The sequence below is a fragment of the Lemur catta genome, chromosome 5 (genome assembly GCF_020740605.2).
Source record: "Lemur catta isolate mLemCat1 chromosome 5, mLemCat1.pri, whole genome shotgun sequence".
Lineage (NCBI taxonomy): Eukaryota > Metazoa > Chordata > Mammalia > Primates > Lemuridae > Lemur > Lemur catta.
This window is the reverse complement of record NC_059132.1, coordinates 56,378,483-56,397,505: the sequence shown is the minus strand read 5'-3', so window position 1 is coordinate 56,397,505 and position 19,023 is coordinate 56,378,483. Positions and strand designations below refer to the sequence as shown.

Here is a 19,023-nt window from a genome sequence, read left to right as displayed (position 1 = left end):
CAAAGGGAATAAATACAGGGTAGCAAGATGTCCAGGGGGAAGCAAGGGCCGCTACCATCCCTAGGACTGGAGGAATAAAATGAAGAAATAATGTAGTTGGAGTGAAGGAGGGGTCACCTGGCTGGAATGATAATTTTGGAGATGGAGCATTTAAGCAGGGAAGACAGAAGAAAAGACCTCCCTTTTCTCCCATTCCCTAATTTCTAGTATCTTTTAGTATCTTTCACGGGCCATCCTAACCAGAAGCCAGTTGATAGTGCAGTCCATAGATACAAGCTATCAAAAATAGGCTGAGAAGTACATGTGGAGACCATCACAGCATCAAATCTATGAATTTTTTTTTAATACAGATTTGTGTGTGTGTATGTGTATAGGTGTAGGAAGAAGCTAAGTTTTAAGAAAGGTAAGGGGGTTTAAACAAAAGCATTAAACAATAGTACAGGTAAAAAAATCATTGCTAAAGTTTGGGAAACACTGGGAAAACAGTTCTGCGAGCAGCACTGTATTCAGCATAGTCCAAAATGGTCACTGTAAGATTTGTTTTCTGATTCATTTTAGAAAATTTTCATCATATCTTTTTTTTTTTTGAGACAGAGTTTCACTCTGTCACCCTGGCTAGACTGCAGTGGTGTCATTGTAGCTCACTGCAACCTCCAGTTCCTGGGCTCAAGCCATCCTCCTGCCTCAGCCTCCCCTACAGGCATGTACCACCATGCCCAGCTAATTTTTCTATTTTTTGTAGAGACCAGTCTCGCTGTTGCTCAGGCTGGTCTCGAACTTGTGGCCTCAAGCGATCTTCCTGCCTCGGCCTCCCAGAGTGCTAGGATTATAGGCATGAGCCACCATGTCTGGCCTTATCTTAATTATTGTCTGACTAGTGCTCCACATGTGTATGTTTTCTAGACAACTGAAGCCTAAGCCTTTGCACAATTTTGTTTACCTGTTTTAGAGGGACTTTTACTCTAAAATGATCTTAATTTCCTGAAATGTATCTGATTTCCTAAACTCATTAACTATAGTGGTGGTTCCCAAACTTTAGGGTACATCAGGATTACTTGGGAGGGCTTGATAAAACAGGTGGGCCCCTCCTGTGGAGTTTATCTTTTAGTAGGACTGGAATAGGACCTGGGGTGATGCTGATATTACTGCTAATGGGATCACACTTTGAGAACCACTAGTACTAGAGTATATTGAGCTTAATTTAACATTTTCTTGATGACATAGGGTCATTTAACCCACAAAGGTATATTTGGTACTGAAGTGCAGGGATGTTCTTTCAAAATGGTTTCAGGTCAGTTTTATAATCTGCATTTCTTTTTACTCTTCCTGCCATTCACTGTGCCTCTGTCTCAATGTAATTTTCCTGTATTAAGCTGCTCTGGGCTGAGACTAGATACATTGATTGAATTTTAGTTTAGAAAAGACAAGGTCTGAAAGTAAAGTTCATGCACTTTAGTGAATGAGCTTTAGTATATCCATTTTGACTGTTCAGTTTTCTGATTCTTCTCCAAGATATCTCAGACTGCCACATAAATGACATTTGGTTAATTGTGGTATCACTTTTAAGTTGTTCCGTACTTGCCTTAGATGGGTAGGGATCTCAAGATTCTCTGATATTTTAGTAGTTAAACACCTTAGAGGAAGTCCATGAGAAACTTTCTTTCTATATTAAATTCTTATGGTTCTTTAGCCTATAACCTGTATCAGGTATGTCTTTTTGTTTTAAAGTCTGTCTTAAACTGTATTAGGTCTTGTAAGCACTTTTAAGTCTTTTGAAATATAGAAAGGGAGCAAGTAACTAGTATGATGCATGTTTTTATAAATATTAAATCTTGGATGTAGGTATATAATCTTTTTTCCCCCAAGATAACTAATACTGTGTAACATTAGCATAGAAAAGGGGAACAGTGAATTTGTGTTTTTCAGTAATGAGTATTCTAGAACTGTTGGCTTCATATTTTTTTTTTTTTTTTTTTGAGACAGAGTCTCACTCTGTTGCCCAGGCTAGAGTGCCATGACGTCAGCTTAGCTCACAACAACCTCAAACTCCTGGGCTCAAGCAGTCCTTCTGCCTCTGCCTCCTCAGTAGCTGGGACTACAGGCATGTGCCACCATGCCTGGGTAATTTTTTCTATATGTACTTTTAGTTGTCTGGATAATTTCTTTCCATTTTTAATAGAGACGGGGTCTCGCTCTTGCTCAGGCTGGTCTCGAACTCCTGACCTCGAGCGATCCTCCCGTCTCGGCCTCCCAGAGTGCTAGGATTACAGGCGTGAGCCACCGTGCCTGGCTGGCTTCATATGTTTGATAGAGAATTTACCTTGTAGACATGTTGAAAATTTGTTTGGAGAATGTGTGGAAAAATAATTACATACTTCGCAGTTGTTACTACATATTTTCAGACAACAAGGAATTTACTATTCAAGTGCCTATATCAGAGATGTCTTCCACATCTTTTCTGTTGATGGGATTTTTAAGGCCTCTGTGTCTTGGGTTTCCTTTCAAGGTAGATTTATATATTCTGTCTTGACTTTATTTTTTGTACCTGCTAAGTGGTTTTTTCTCTTGACTTTTTCTCTGAAACCGTACTAATGCTGATTTGTGAAAGAAATCGTTGCTTAAAATTGATTACCTTACCTCAATTTGTTTTTGCTAGCTTTTTGCCTTGTTAGTAATAAAGTTATCAGTACGTGTTATGTGTTTTGTTATATCTTGTAAATTGAGATGTAATTTCACATTATTTCATTTGATTTTTCATTATAATTCCTAAAGATGATAATAGGAGGTGGTATTTTTCTTATTTTACCCAGAGTAAATCAAAGTACAGAGAGGTACTCAAATTTCACCCTAGGTCCTAGCAGTCCCAAAGCTCATGCTTTTACTCTATCCTAGATGCACTGTAATAGTCATGTTTTTACCTTGGGTAAGTTACTTAATTAACTTCATTGTCTGTCTTCATCCATAAAATGGGAATATTAATTCCAACTTCATAAAGTTATTGTGAAGATTAAATTGAATAATATGTATAAATTGCTTAAAACAGTGCCTGGCACATAGCCAAACTACAATAACTGCTATTAATACTAGTGGTTGTTATACCACATTACTTTTCTTTTCTCCCTTTAAAAGTTACCATCATAAAATTGATTTCTCAGATTTTTCAGGCAACATTTGCTGCAGTGAAATTTCACCATCAAAAAAGATTCTTAGATCATTTCTTTATTTATGTTCGATTAGTTTATTTTTATTTCAGCATATTATGGGGGTACACATGTTTAGGTTATATATTATTGCCTTTGCCCCACCTGAGTCAGAGCTTCAAGCATGTCCTGTAACTGAATTTAAACAAATTTTGTTGGGAACAGTGTCTTGCTTAGCTGACTTTCTCTAAGTAGTTATTTAAAAAGATAAATTTCTAAAACTGTCTTACATGTTTTTCTCCCAATAGGGCATTCTTAGCAGGGTTACAGAATCTGTTAAGAATATTGTGCCAGGGTGGCTACAGAGATACTTCAACAAGAATGAAGATGTATGCAGCTGCTCAAGAGACACAAGCGAGGTTCCACACTGGCCAGAGAATAGAGAAGATGACCATTTGACGTATGCTGATGAGGAGAGCTCTAATATTAATGATGGGAGAATCACTCCTGAGCCAGCAGTCAGTAATAGAGAAGGTAAATAGAATGTGGATATTTTGTCATGAATGATAGGTTTTCATGCCTTAATTTTAATATATTACCTGGTTATGATAAATCTAATTGGGTGGTACATAAACTGTGTAGGAGGGTGATAATCACCTTCAAATTGGATATATTTTATATATTAGCTTTTTGTTTACTAAGGAAGGTTGGTAACTGCGTATCGCTTAAGAGTATAAACTCTGATGTCAGAGTATAAACTCTATTTCCTGGGTTTCAGTTTTCATACTGCCAATATTGGTTGTGTGGCTTTTGGCAAGGTAATTAATATATTTTCTCCTTTGTATCTTCATAAGTTGTTTGAAAAAGAGTAATTGTGAAGCCCTTAGAATAGGTCCTGGCACTAAGGTATTAGCACTATGTAAGTATTAAGTGAAACTATGGTAGTGCCTGTCACAACAATTTGAGTATAATATAACTGCAGTTGCCTCTTATCCTCAGCAGGCTTAATTGGGTCTGACCATTAATCTTGCAGTTAAGTGACCCTGCATTTTAAAGACTTAAACTTTTTTGGTATACTTTACAAATTTACAGCATCTTGGTGGGGTTTGCAAGTATTTAATGGATTCAGTATAACCTGTGAATATAGTATATTTGGGGATGTTATTCTCTCAATTCACTTTATATATTTTTATGGCTTTATTGAGATACATTTTACATGCTACAAAAGTCACCTATTTAAAGTGTACAGTTGAGTGGTTTTTAGTATATTCACAGGAGTTCTGCAGTCATCACCGCTGATTTTGGGACATTTTCATCATCCAACAAAGAAATATCATATCCATTAGTAGTTACTTCCTCTACCCCTCTCCCAACTCCTGGGAGTCATTAATCTAATTTCTATCTCAGTGGATTTGCTTATTCTGGAGATTTCATGTAAATGAGATCACAGAATATGTGATCTTTGTGACTGACTTTAACTTAGTACAGTGGTTTTAAGGTTCATCCATATTTGTATCAGAACTTCATTTTTTTCCCCCTGGACATATTCCATTGTCTGGATAAACTACTTTTTTTTTTTTTTTTTGAGACAAAGTCTCGCTGTGTTGCCTGGGCTAGAGTGAGTGCCGTGGCATCAGCCTAGCTCACAGCAACCTCAAACTCCTGGGCTTAAGTGATCCTACTGCCTTAGCCTCCTGAGTAGCTGGGACTACAGGCATGTGCCACCATGCCCGGCTAATTTTTTTTTTTTTCTGTATATATATTTTAGTTGGCCAGATAATTTCTTTCTGTTTTTTAGTAGAGACGGGGTCTCACTCTTGCTGAGGCTGGTCTCGAACTCCTGACCTTGAGCAATCCACCTGCCTCGGCCTCCCAGAGTGCTAGGATTACAGGCGTGAGCCACTGCACCTGGCCTATTTTTAAAAATCCATTCATCAGTTGATCGATTTTTGGGTTGTTTTCACTTTTAGGATATTATGGATAATGCTGCTCTGAATATGGTGCATAAGTTTTTGTGTAGAGTAAAATTGCTAGGTCATATGGTAATTCTGTGTTTAACATTTTGAGGAATTGCCAAACTGTTTCTCAAAGGGAGTACACCATCTTTCTTACCAATAGTGTATGAAAGTTCCAGTTTCTTTATATCCTCACCAATACTTAAGTTCAATTTATTTTGATTATAGCCATCCTAGTGGTTGTGGCGGTATCTCACTTTGGTTTGGATTTGTGTTTCCCTGATGACTAATGACGTTGAGCATCTTTTAATGCGCTTATTGGCCATTTGTATATCTTTGGAAAAATGGCTATTCAAACTCCTCTTTTTTTTTTTTTTTTTCTTTCAGCTTATCATGGGGGTACATAAGTTCAGGTTATATACAATGTCCGTGTCCTGCCCATCCCCCCGAGTCAGAGCCTCAAGCGTGTCCATTCACCAGACAGTTCGCCTGGCGCTCACCATGTAGTCATACCTCCATCCCCTCCCCCTACCCACCACCTCCCTGAGTCTGCACCCTCAAGCATGACCATTCCCCAGATGGTGCGCAACGCACTCATCATGTAGGCATACACCCAACCCCCTCCCCCCACCCTCCATCTCAATCTGGTATCTAATTGGAACCCTTCCCCGATGTGCATTTAGGTGATGGTCAGGGAAACCAATTTTCTGGTGAGTACATGTGATGCTTGTTTATCCATTCTTTGGATGCATCACTTAATATAATCAAACTCCTCTTTTTTTATTTTTGATTGGGTTGTCTTTTTATTGTTGAGTTGTGACAGAGCTTTATGTATTCTGGATACAAGTCCCTTATCGGTATAGGATTTGCAAATATTTTCTTCCATTCTGTGAGTTGTCTTTTTACTTGCTTGATGGTGTCCTTTGAAGCACAAAAGTTTTTAATTTTGATGAAGCCCAATATATCTTTCAGTATAGATTTCTTTCAATGTATATTTTTTCTTTCAATACATGTTTTGACATATATACAGTTTTTTCTGTTAAATCTTGTCCTAAATAAATAATGTTGATGTATGCCCTGTTAATTTTGACATACTTAATAATATTTTCCTGCCTGATTTGTCTGTAGTGAAAATGAAATGGCCCTGAAAGACTGGTTTGTTTGTTTATTTATTTATTTAGTTAGTTAGTTTTTGAGACACTGTCTCACTCTGTTGCCCAGGCCAGAGTGCCGTGGCGTCAGCCTAGCTCACAGCAACCTCAAACTCCTGGGCTCAAGCGATCCTTCTGCCTCAGCTTCCCTCCCTAAACTCGGGGATTATAGAAATCCTGGCCCAGGGTTCTTTTAAGTATATTACCAGCAATTGTCTTGAGGCTTTATCTGGTAGATCTCTAAACTGAGTGCTTTCATGTCATTTTCTTTTCTGGCCACCAAATGGGGCCCCAGTTTTTCTCTTTCTTTTGGTTAGAGACTTCTAGGGAGCACCACTATATACACAGTGACTGAAACCATCTTTTCCATTGTAATGAACATACTTGTAAGAATTAACTAACTTGAAGAATTTAGTTTAGGTTTGAGATACATGGAGAGTTTCTCCTTCTACAGCTGTGAAATTTTATTTGTATGTTTGTATTTTCATGAAAACAGTGGATTGATTTCATCGGTTTGCCAAGATTAATTTGAACTCAGATTTTATTCATCATATTATTAAATTTATAAGGTAGCTTTTCTGTTACGTGTATACTGTCTTATAAAATTATTATGGAAAATTTCCAGCTACTGAAGTAAGGAGGATAGTACAGTGAACCCCCATGTGTAGCCATCACCCAGCTTCAACAGTCAACTTAATGGTTGATCTTGTTTTCTCTGTTCCCACACTTACTTGCCCACCTTTTCATCCCTACTCCCCTCATGTAGAAGCAAATTGTGGGCAGCTTTTTGATATCTACTTCAAAAACTTGATAGCATTTTTCCCTCTCATTCTTGTCTTAGATCTGAATCCTGCACCTCTCTTAAACTTTGTGAGTCCTAGATACTTCCCTTATAGTCAACATTGTGTGTGACTTCAATTCCCCACTAAGATTAATACAGATTTTGCTAGATATATTAATATCAAATCACAGTTTATGTTTCCTCTGTGAAACATTACACTAAATTTGACAGTGCGTTCTCAAAAAAACTTACAGATAGTCATACCTTGCTTAACTAAGGGGATATATTCTAAGAAATATGTTGTTAGGCAATTTTTGACATTGTACAGAGTGTATGTACACAAATCTAGATGGATAGCCTACTCACACCTAGGCTTTAGCCTATTGCTCCTAGACTAAAAACCTGTAGTAAATGTTATTTTACTGAATATTGTAGGCAACTGTACTATGTATTTGTATATAGAAATATAAAAAGGTACAGTAAAGATACCATACAAAAGATAAAATATGGTTCACTTGTATAGGACACTTACCATGATGAAGCTTATGGGACTAGGAGTTGCTCTGGGTAGGTCAGTGAATGAGTAGTGAATGAATGTGAAGGCCTAAGACATTACTGTCTACTACTGTAGGTTTTATACACATTGTATACTTAGGCTGCACTGAATTTATCTAAAATTTTTCTTCTATAATTAACCTTGGCTTACCCTGACCTTTTTACTTTATAAACTTAACTTTTTTACTCTTTTGTATTAACACTTAAAACACACAGTTGTACAAAAATATTTTCTTTATGTCCTTATTCCATAAGCTTTTTTCTATTTTACTTTTTTTTTTTTTAAATTTCAAAACTTTTTTGCTAAAGACTAACACCCAGGCACACACATTAACCTAGACCTATGCAGGGTCAGGATCATCTATATCAACTGTCTTCTTCCTCCACATCTTTTTTTTATTTTTATTTTTTTTATTTTTTATTTTTAACGGGTCCCAAGAGAAGGGCCAAGGCAAGGTTCATGGGTCCCGAGGGAGGGACCCGAGAAGTTGCTTCCTCCACATCTTATTTCACTGGAAGGTCTTTAGGGGCAGTAAAATGCATAGAGCTGCCATCTCCTATGATAACACTGCCTTCTTCTGGAATATGTCCTGAAGGACCTGCCTGAGCCTGTTTTATAGTTAACTTTTTTATAAGTAGAGGGAATACACTCTAAAATAACAATAAATGCATAAAAAATACATAAACTAGTAACATAGTCATTTATTATCATTATCAAGTATAGTATTATGTACCATACATAATTATATGTGTACTACTTTTACCCAACTGGCAGCACAGGAGGTTTATTTATACCAGCGTTATCACAGACACATGAGTAATGCCTTGTGTTAAGATCTTATGAAGGCTGTGATGTCACTAGGTGGTAGGAATTTTTCAGCTTAACCTTATGAGACCGCTGTTGTATATATGTGGTCTGTAGTTGACTGGAATGTCCTTAATGTGGTGCATAAACTGTGTATTTACTGTTGAAGTAGTGTTGTATTCTGGAAAGCTAAAAAAACTTTAGATACGACACTCTTGAATATTGTTTACAAATAAAATTTTTATTTGACATCTTGGGCACTCACAGTATCTGGAGTTTACTAAATACTAATTTTAAGAATACAGACCAGGCACAGTGGCTCACAGCTATAATCCTAGCACTTTGGGAGCCCAAGATGGGAGGATCACTTGGGGCCCGGAGTTTGAGACCACCTTGGGCAATAGTGAGACCTTGTCTCTACAAAAATTTAAAAAACTAGCCAGTGTGGTGGTGCACTTGTATAGTCCCTGCTGCTTGGGAGACTGAGGCAGGAGGATTGATTGAACCTAGGCATTTGAGGTTGCAGTGTGCTGTTTTTGTTTTTGTTTTGTTTTTTTTTAGTATTTTTATAATTTTTAGAATAAAATTTTTTTTTATAAATTAAAAATTTTTTAAAATAAAATTAAAATTTAATAAGCACTGGGGGAACCCATTCCAGGGTATCCTGCCCTTCACAAAGGAAAGAGAAGTCTCCCTGGGGCAGTGAGTTATGATGCCACTGCACTCTAGGCCTGGGGAACCGAGTGAGACCTTGCCTCAAAAACATTTTTTTTACAAATAGAGGCATATGTTGTTTTATTGCACTTTGCGGATAACTGCTTTTTTTCCTTTTCTTTTTCTTTTTCTTTTCTTTTCTTTTCTTTTCTTTTCTTTTCTTTTCTTTTCTTTTCTTTTCTTTTCTTTTCTTTTCTCTTTTCTTTTCTTTTCTTTTCTTTTCTTTTCTTTTCTTTTCTTTCTTTTTTTTGTTTTTTACAAATTTTGAAGGTTTGAGGCAACCCTGTGTCAAGCAAATTGATTGGTGCCATTTTTCTAACACCATGTGCTCACTTTGTGTCTCTGTTACATTTTGGTAATTCTTGCAGTATTTCAAACTTTTTCATTTTATCTGTCATGGTGATTGGTGATCTTTGAGGTTACTACTGTAATTGTTTTGGGGTGCCATGAACCATGTCCATATAAGATGGTGAACTTAATAAATGTTGTGTATGTTCTGACTGCTCCACTGACTGGCCATTCGCCTTCTCTTTCCCTCTCCCTATTTTCCAAAACACAACAATATTGAAATTAGGCCAATTAATAACCCTACAATGCTCTCTAAGTGTTCAAGTGAAAGCCAGAGTCATGGGGTCTCTCATTCTAAATCAAAAGCTATGAATGGGCCTGGGCGAGGTGGCTCACACCTGTAATCCCAGTGCTCTGGGAGGACGAGGCCGGAGGTTTACCTGAGCTCAGGAGTTTGAGACCAGACTGAGCAAGAGCAAGACCCTATCTCTCCTAAAAATAGAAAAAACTAGCTAAGCATGGTGGTGCGTGCCTGTAGTCCCAGCTACTCAGGAGGATTGCTTGAGCCCAGGAGTTTGAGGTTGCTGTGAGCTAGGCTGACGCCCTGGCACTCTAGCCCATGCAACAGAAGCAAGCTCTGCCTCAAAAAAGAAAACAACCAAAAAACAGAAGAAAACCTAAAAGCTATGAATGATTAAGCTTAGTGAGAAAAGCATGTCAAAAACTGATATAGGCGTAAAGCTAGGCCTCTTGCACCAAACAGCCAAGTTGTGAATGCAAAGGGAAAGTTCTTTTTTTTTTTCTTTTGAGACAGAGTCTCACTTTGTTGCCCAGGCTAGAGTGAGTGCCGTGGTGTCAGCCTAGCTCACAGCAACCTTAAACTCCTGGGCTCAAGCGATCCTACTGCCTCAGCCTCCCGAGTAGCTGGGACTACAGACATGCGCCACCATGCCCAGCTAATTTTTTTCTATATATATTTTAGTTGGCTAGATAATTTCTTTCTATTTTTAGTAGAGACGGGGTCTTGCTCTTGCTCAGGCTGGTCTCGAACTCCTGACCTCAAGCGATCCACCGGCCTCGGCCTCCCAGAGTGTTAGGATTACAGGCGTGAGCCACCGCGCCAGGCCAGGAAAGTTCTTAAAAGAAATTAAAGGTGCTAACTCCAGTGAACACACAAATGATGATAAAGCAAAACAGCCTCATTGCTGATATGGAGAAACTTAGTGATCTGGATAGAAGATCAAACCAGACAGCATTCCCTTAAGCCAAAGCCTAATCCAGAGCAAGGCCCTCACTCATTTCAATTCGATGAAGGCTCAGAGTGGTGAGGAAGCTGGAGGAGAAAAGTTGGAAGCTGGCAGAGGTTGGTTTAAGAGGTTTAAGGAAAGAAGCCGTCTCCGTAACATGAAGTACGAGGTGAAGCAGTAAGTGCTGATGTAGAGAAGCTACAGCAAATTATCCAGAAGATCTAGCTAAGATCATTGATATAGGCGGCTGTGCTAAGGAACACGTTTTCAGATGAAACACCCTTCTGTTAGAAGAAGATGCCACGTAGGACTTTGATAGCTAGAAGTCAATGCCTGGCTTCAAAGGATAGGCTAACTCTCTTTAGGGCTTAATGCAACTAGTGACTTTAAGTTGAAGCCAGTGCTGAATTTACCATTTCAAAAATCCTGACTTCCTTATGAGTTATGCTACATCTACTTTGCCTTTGCTCTATAAATGGAACAACAAAGCCAGTATGACAAAACATCTGTTTATAGCATGATTTACTGAATATTTTAAGCCTGCTTTTGAGACCTACTGCTCAGGAAAAAAAGATTTCCTTTCAGAGTATTATTGCTCATTGACAATGTACCTGGTTATCCCAGAACTCTAATGGAGAAGTACCAGGAGATTAATGTTGTTTTCATGCCTGCTAACAGAGTATCCATTCTGTAGCCTATGACTACAGAATTTTGACTTTCAAGTCTTACTGTTTAAGAAATACATTTCTTTAGGCTATAGCTGTTAGTGAGTCCTCTGATGGATCTTGGTAAAGTAAATTGAAAACCTTTTGGAAAGGATTCACCATTCTATATGCCATTAAAAACATTCATGATTTATGGGAGGAAGTCTAAATTATCAACATGAACAAGAGTTTGGAGGAAGTTGATTCCAATCCTTATGGATGACTTTCAGAGGTTCAAAGCTTCAGTGGAAGAAGTCACTGTAGATGTGGTAGAATGACAAGAGAACTAGAATTGGAAGTGGAGCCTGAAGTTGTGACTGAATTGCTGCAAACTCATGATCAAACTTGAATGAATGAGGAGTTGTTTCTTAAGGATGAGCAAAACAGGTAGTTTCTCAAGATGGATGGGATCTCCCCCTGGTGAAGATGCTGTGAACATTGTTGAAATGACAACAAAGGATTTACGATATTACATAAACTTAGTTCTGATGCAACAGTGGCGGGTTTGAGAGGATTGACTCCGGTTTTGAAAGTTCTGTTGGTAAAATGCTGTCAAACAGCATCACATGCTACAGAGAAATCTTTTGTGAACGGAGGAGTCAATTGATGTGGCAAACTTCATTTCAAGTTGTCTTATTTTAAGAAATTGCCACAACCTCCCTAACCTTCAGCAGCTACCACTCTGATCAGTCAGCAGCCATCCACAGGGAGGGAAAGACCCTCCACCAGCTAAAAGAGCATGACTCACTGAAGGTACAAATGATCCTTAGTATTTTTTAGCAATAAAAAATCAATTTTAATTAATTTAAAATTAAGATATATACATTGTTTTTTGTTTTTTGAGACAGAGTCTTGCTCTGTCACCCGGACTAGAGTGCCGTGCCATCAGGCTAGCTCACAGCAACTTCAAACTCCTGGAATCAAGTGATTCTCCTGCCTCATCCTTCCCAGTAGCTGGGACTACAGGAATGTGCCACCACACCTGGTTAAGTTTTTCTATTTTTAGTCATCTGGCTAAGTTTTTCTGTTTTTAGTAGAGACGGGGGTCTCGCTCTTGCTCAGGCTGGTCTCGAACTCCCGACCTCAAGCGATCCTCCTGCCTTGTCCTCCCAGAGTGCTGGGATTACAGGGGTGAGCCACCGTGCCCTGCCAATTTCTCTTTTTCTGATAGTAGCTATCCTAATGGGTATGAGATGATATCTCATTCTGGATTAAATTTGTATTTCTCTCATTAGTGATGTTGAACATCTTTTTATATGCTCGTTGGCCATTTATACATCATCTGTGGAGAAATGCCTATGTAGTTTCTTTGCTCATTTTTTAATGAGCTGTTGAGTTGTAGGAGTTCTTATTCTTTTTTGCTTAGATTTACCTTTTATTTTTTATTTACTTTAAAAATTTTCAGACTGGGTGTGATGGCTCACGCCTGTAGTCCTAGCACTCTGTGAGGCCGAAGCAGGAGGATCGCTTGAGGTCAGGAGTTCCAGACCAGCCTGAGCAAGAGTGAGACACCCCGTCTCTACTAAAAAATAGAAAGAAATTATCTGGACAACTAAAAATATATAGAAAAAATTAGCTGGACATGGTGGTGCATGCCTGTAGTCCCAGCTACTTGGGAGGCTGAGGCAGAAAAATTGCTTAACCCCAGGAGTTTGAAGTTGCTGTGAGTAGGCTAATGCCACTGCACTCTAGCCTGGGCAACAGAGCGAGACTGTCTCCAAAAAAAATTTTTTTTTCAGTTATTATGGATGCATAATAGTGGTACATATATTTATAAGGTACAGGTGATATTTTGCATCAAGTGTATAATGTGTAATAATCAAATCAGGGTAATTCAGATGTCCATCGCCTCAAGCATTTGTTATTTCTTTGTGTTGGGAACATTCCAATTCTACTTTTTTAGTTAATTTGAAATATACAGTAAATTATTGTTAAATGTAGTCATCCTGTTAACTGTGCTACTAAACATTAGATCTTATTCCTTCTATCTAGCTGTATTTGCTTTTCCTTTTCCTTTTTCTTTTCCCTTTTCCCTCCCTTCCTTCTTTCCTTTCCCACAATCCCCTCATCTAACTGTATTTTTGTGTTTTTTTTTTTTTTTATTTCAGCTTATTATGGGGGTACAGAAGTTCAGGTTATATATATTGCCCATGTCCTGCCCATCCCCCTGAGTCAGAACTTCAAGCGTGTCCATTCCCCAGACAGTATGCATTGCACTCATCACGTAGTTAGTTATACCCGCATCCCCTCCCCCACCCTCCATCCCCCTCGAGTCAGAACATTCAAATCTAGCTGTATTTTTGTACCCATTAACATCCCTTGTTTATTGCCTCCCCTCCCCACTACCTTTGCCAGTCTCTGGTAACCATCATTCTACTCTTTATGAGTTCAGTTTTTTTTAACTCCTGTGTATAAGTGAGAATATGTGATATTTGTCTTCTTGTGCCTGTCTTATTTCACTTAACATAATGTCCTTCAGTTGCATCCATGTTGTTGCAAATGACAGGATTTTATTCTTTTTTGTGGATGAATAATATTCTATTGTATATGTGTGCCACATTGTTTTTTATCCATTCACCCATTTTTGGACATGTAAATTGATGCCATATTTTGGCTGATGCGAATAATACTGCAGTAAGCATGGCAGTGCAGTTATGTCTTTAATATACAGATTTCCTTTCTTTTGGATATATACCCAGCAGTGGGATTGTTGGATCATATGGTAGTTCTGTTTTTAGTTTCTTGAGGAACTTCCATGTTGTTCTTCATAGCAGCTGTGTACTATTAATAATTTATATTCCCATCAATAGTTTATAAGGTTTCCCCTTTCTACACACTGTTACTAATATCCATTATTGCTTGTCTTTTTGATAAAAGCCATTTTAACTGGGGGTAAGAGTTCTTTATATATTCTGGATATTAACCCTTTAATCAGTTACATGGTTTGCAGATATTTTCTCTCATTTTATAGGTTGCCTTTTCATTCTCTTGGTTGTGTCCTTTGATGCACAAAAGTTTGTACATTTGATATAGTCCCATTTATCTATTTTTGCTTCTGTTGCCTATTCTTTTAGTGAAGAAATCATTGTCAAATTCAATGTTATGATGGTCTGTTTTCTTCTTGGGAGTTTATGTTTTGGGTGTTAAATTTTGGTCTTTAATCCATTTTGAGTTAATTTTTGTATATGGTTCAAGATAAGGGTCCAACTTCATTCTTTTCCATGTGGGTATCCAGTTTTCCAAAATCATTTGTTGAAGAGACCATCCTTTTTTCATTGAGTGGTCTTGACGTCTTTGTTGATGATCATTTGAACATATATGGGGGTTTATTTCTGGGCTTTCTGTTCTCTTCCATGGTCTATGTTGTCTGTATGCCAGTGCCACATTGTTTTGATCACTGTAGTTTTGCAATAAATTTGAAATCAAGGGTGTGAGACCTCCAACTTTGTTATTATTTTTAAAGATTATTTTGGCTATTTGGGGTCCCTTGAGATTTGATAAGAATTTTAATATTGGTATTTCTATTTCTTTTTTTTTAATTTTTAATTTTTTTTATTGTAGCATATTACGGGGGTACAAATGTTTAGGTTATGTATATTGCCTTTGCCCCACCTGAGTCAGAGCTTCAAACTTCCATCTCCGAGACGGTGTGTACTGCACCAATTAGGTGTGAATATACCTATGCCCTCCTACTCCCTCCCACCTGCTTGACACCTGATGAATGTTACTACTATATGTGCACTTAAGTGTTGGTCAGTTAAGTCAGTTAATACCAATTTGATGGAGAGTACATATGATGCTTGTTTTTCCATTCTTGTGATACTTAGTAGAATAAGCTCCAGCTCTATCCAGGCTGATGTTTCTATTTCTGCAAAAAATGTCTTTGGGATTTTGATAGGGATTGTATGACTCTATAGGTTGCTTTGGATAACATTGACATCCTGACAATATTGTCTTCCAGTCCATGAACATGGGATATCTTTCCATTTATTTGTGTTCTTTAATTTCTTTTAGCATTGTTTTGTAATTTTTATTGTGCACATCTTTTACCTCCTTGGTTAATTTCTAAAAGGTTTTTTTTTATTTATGGTATTGTTAATGGATTTGTTTTTTAATTTACTTTTCAGATTCTTCATTATTAGTGCATACAAACAGAACGAGTTTTTGTGTGTTGATTTCCATGTCCTGGTACTTTACTGAATTTATTTGTTCTAATAGGTTTTCTGTGGGATCTTTAGTGTTATCTATGTATAAAATTATATCATCTGTGAACAGATAATTTTACTGTTTCCCTTCCAGTTTAGATGGCTTTTATTTCTTTTATTGCTTTAGCTATAACTTAACAATACTATGTGGAATAGAAGTGGGAAAAGTGGGAAGCCTTGCCTTGCGATCTTAGAGGAAAAGCTTTCAGGCTTTTACATTCAGTATGATCATAACTCTTTTTTTCGTATGGCTTTTATTATGGTTAGTTTCCTTCTAGTCCTGGTTTGTCCAGTATTTTTATCTGCACCTTGCTTTTCATTTAATAGTACTTTGAAACTAAATAATCCAGAATTGTTTTGTATTGCTTAAGCTGTAAATTTCTTTTAAAGACAAAGTTTTACAAAGCACACAGAAGAAAATTAGAGTAGCAAATACAGTATGGCAGCATATTACAAAATGCTGAGGAGAGTGTTAATCAGGGAATGTAAGGAATCATTCAGCATTTAATAAAATTTAGCATGGTAATAGGTAAAATGATCCTATAATTTTTTTCTTTTTAGTAGATACTAAATAGGCATTTGTTAAAATTTAAAATCTGTTATTTACTTCTATGTGGAATTTGGAAACTAATCCTTCCTTAACATGTCAGTCTTTCAAACCAAAGGTCAGTATCATATTTAACAGTGAAACATTAGAAGCATTCCCATTAAAGTTAGGAATAAGATAGAAGCCCATTGTCACTATAGTAGATATTAAGAATGTAATAAGAGAATGTTCAAATAAGAGAATTCTATAAATTGATCACAAAGTTAATATTTAAAAATCCCACTCTCTTATTTAAGCAGTAGCTAGTTAGAAAATGTGAAGGAGGAAAGGATCCCATTTACAATATCAAACAGTAAAAACACAGAAATATACTTAACAAGAAGTGTATGGCACTCTAGAAGAAATCTTAAGTTCTTCTGAGGGACATAAAGGAGACATGAACAAAAAGGAAGGGTGGGTAGGAAAACAATGTTGGAAATGACATCAATTTCTTTTTAAAATCTTAAATTCAGTGTAATCCCAATCAAAATAATTTTAATATGTCTTTTAGGAACTCTTAACACATTTAGTAGCTACTTTTATAGCCCTGTTATACTAAATAATTAAAGGTTTTTGTCTACTTTCTTGGGTTAAAGGTTCTATTGAGTATTTTTCTACCCTACTGTGGATCACATTTTTCTTTTTTATGTTTATCAAGTGAGTTTTTGATTAAATGTTTGCATTTGGATAATAATGTGTAGAGACACTGGATTCTGTTATCTTCCTCTAAAGAGTTTTGATTCTTGTTTTAGTAGACAGTTCAGTTAATGATTATTTTGAACTTTTGTAGATAACAGTTTTATGCTGGGTTAATGTGTGTTTGTGGAAATTCCAAGGTGTTTCCTAAGCCTCCTCATGTGGTATGACTAATCTGTCTCTTCTGTGGCTTTTTAGGAGAGATCTAGAGTAGGCCTTGTTCTAGGACATAGTCTTTACTCCTAAGGGGAAGCTTTTTGGTATGCCAGCTGAATGCCAGTGTTAATGGGATCTCTAAGTTGTGGCAGCCCTGGAACTTCAAAGTCCTCAACACTGTTGTTTTTCTTAGCACTGCTCACTATCTGACATCTTTGTTTTCTCAGCTCCATTGAAGCTATTTGATAAGCCTTAGGTGGTCTTGCTCTGTGTATATACAGCTCATCCACTCACTGGTCATGTCCATGTGAATTTTCTAGGGGCTACTCTCTGGGCAGTTCCTCACTGTCCAGTGTTCTTCATTCTGTTTTCTGCCTGCTGTGTTTTGCTTGGGTTCCAGGTCTCTGTTGTCTGAAAATGTTCCTGGACAGAGAACTGCGTAATCATAGGGCTTACCTTGTGAGGTTTTTGGGTGCTGTTTCCTACTGTCTGAAAGCATTTGGTTCATATTTTTTCTCCAGTTTTATAGTTTACAGAAGAGCTTGTTTGATCCCAGCTATTTCATCCTAACTGGAAGCCTCTTTTGGGAACTTGACATATGATACTTAAGATCTTGAAAATAACCCTGCAGATGAATAGAGAAATTCTGAAAAAGAATAATAAGGAGAAAGTAGGGTTGAGTAACTTTAACAGGTATTAAATGTGTTCTAAAGCTACAGTGTTTAAAATATGGTACTGGCACAGAAATATAAAGATACATCATTAGAGGAAGGAAGGGTAAAGCCTCTTAGGATTTAGTATGTGGTAACAGTGGCTTCTCAATCAGAGAGGAAAGAATGGCTTATTTAAGAAATTATTTTAGATTATAAACAGGCTAACCATTTGGAAAACAATAAAGCTGAATCCTTCTTTCACTCCTACATCATAACTGATTCCAGATCAAGTCAAGATTAAACTTTTTTTTTTTTTTGTTGCCTGGGTTAGAGTGCTGTGGCATGAGCCTAGCTCACAGCAACATCAGACTCCTGGGCTCAAGCAATCCTCCTGCCTCAGCCTCCCAAGTAGCTGGGACTACAGGTATGCGCCACCATGCCTGGCTAATTTTTTCTATATATATTTTTAGTTGTCTGGTTAATTTCTTTCTATTTTTTAGTAGAGACGGGGTCTTGTTCTTGCTCAGGCTGGTCTTGAACTCCTGACCTTGAGCAATCCTCCCGCCTCGGCCTCCCAGAGTGCTAGGATTACAGGTGTGAGCCACCACCCCTGCCCCAAGATTAAACTTTTATTGAAATAAAAGCAGTAGTACCAATAATCGGTAAAAAAAGAAAAAAGTTGTATAATCTTGAAATGGCAAAAGACTCTAAACAAGGTATAAATTATTTTCTGTATTACAAAAGACATCAAAAAGTGAATGAGTTTAACCACCTGGGAAAAAATAGTTGTATTTCAACTATCGTCGTGTCACATTGATCTTACTGATCAAAAAAAATTAGCTCTTATTAAGTACAAGAGATTACGTTAATATACAGTTAACAGAAGAAGAAATATAAATGGCCAACAAATATAGGGAAGGATGCTCAAAAGCCCTCTTATTTAAATAAATACAAATAAAAACAGTGCCATTTGACATATTAGATTGATGAAAATCAAAAAAGGTCAATACCCAGTGTTGGAGATTATGGGGAAATGTACATTATTATCTGGCATATAAGTTGTCAGGAAGTCCTTTGAATCGTAGTTTAATATCTGTCATAAGCTAAGATGAGTATGTGGTCTGATCCAGATGAAGTAATTCCACATACAATTTTTTATGCTGTTGATATTTAGGATGCCTGAGACTGCTCAGGCTAATAATTTAAGGGCCCAGCTTAAGACATACTGAATCATATTTTTTGTGGGTGGCTCAGGCATGTTTAATAGTTTCTCCTCATGATTCTTATACATATTTAAAGAGAACCATGGATTTATCCCAAAGAATCCTGTTAAACATATGCAGATATAAGTGCATGTATGTTTGATGAGGTATTGGGAAAACAATTG

The 19,023-nt window shown here is 37.2% G+C and overlaps 1 protein-coding gene across 1 annotated transcript in view; it reads left to right on the top strand.

Annotated features, from left to right (window-relative positions):
• NUP153 (nucleoporin 153) overlaps positions 1 to 19,023 on the top strand; it is a 79,737-nt gene that overhangs the window by 9,828 nt on the left and 50,886 nt on the right. Inside the window, exon 2 of the mRNA XM_045551846.1 lies at positions 3,449 to 3,674. Coding sequence (XP_045407802.1) covers positions 3,449 to 3,674 — 226 coding nt within the window. The remainder of the gene's footprint in view (positions 1 to 3,448; positions 3,675 to 19,023) is intronic.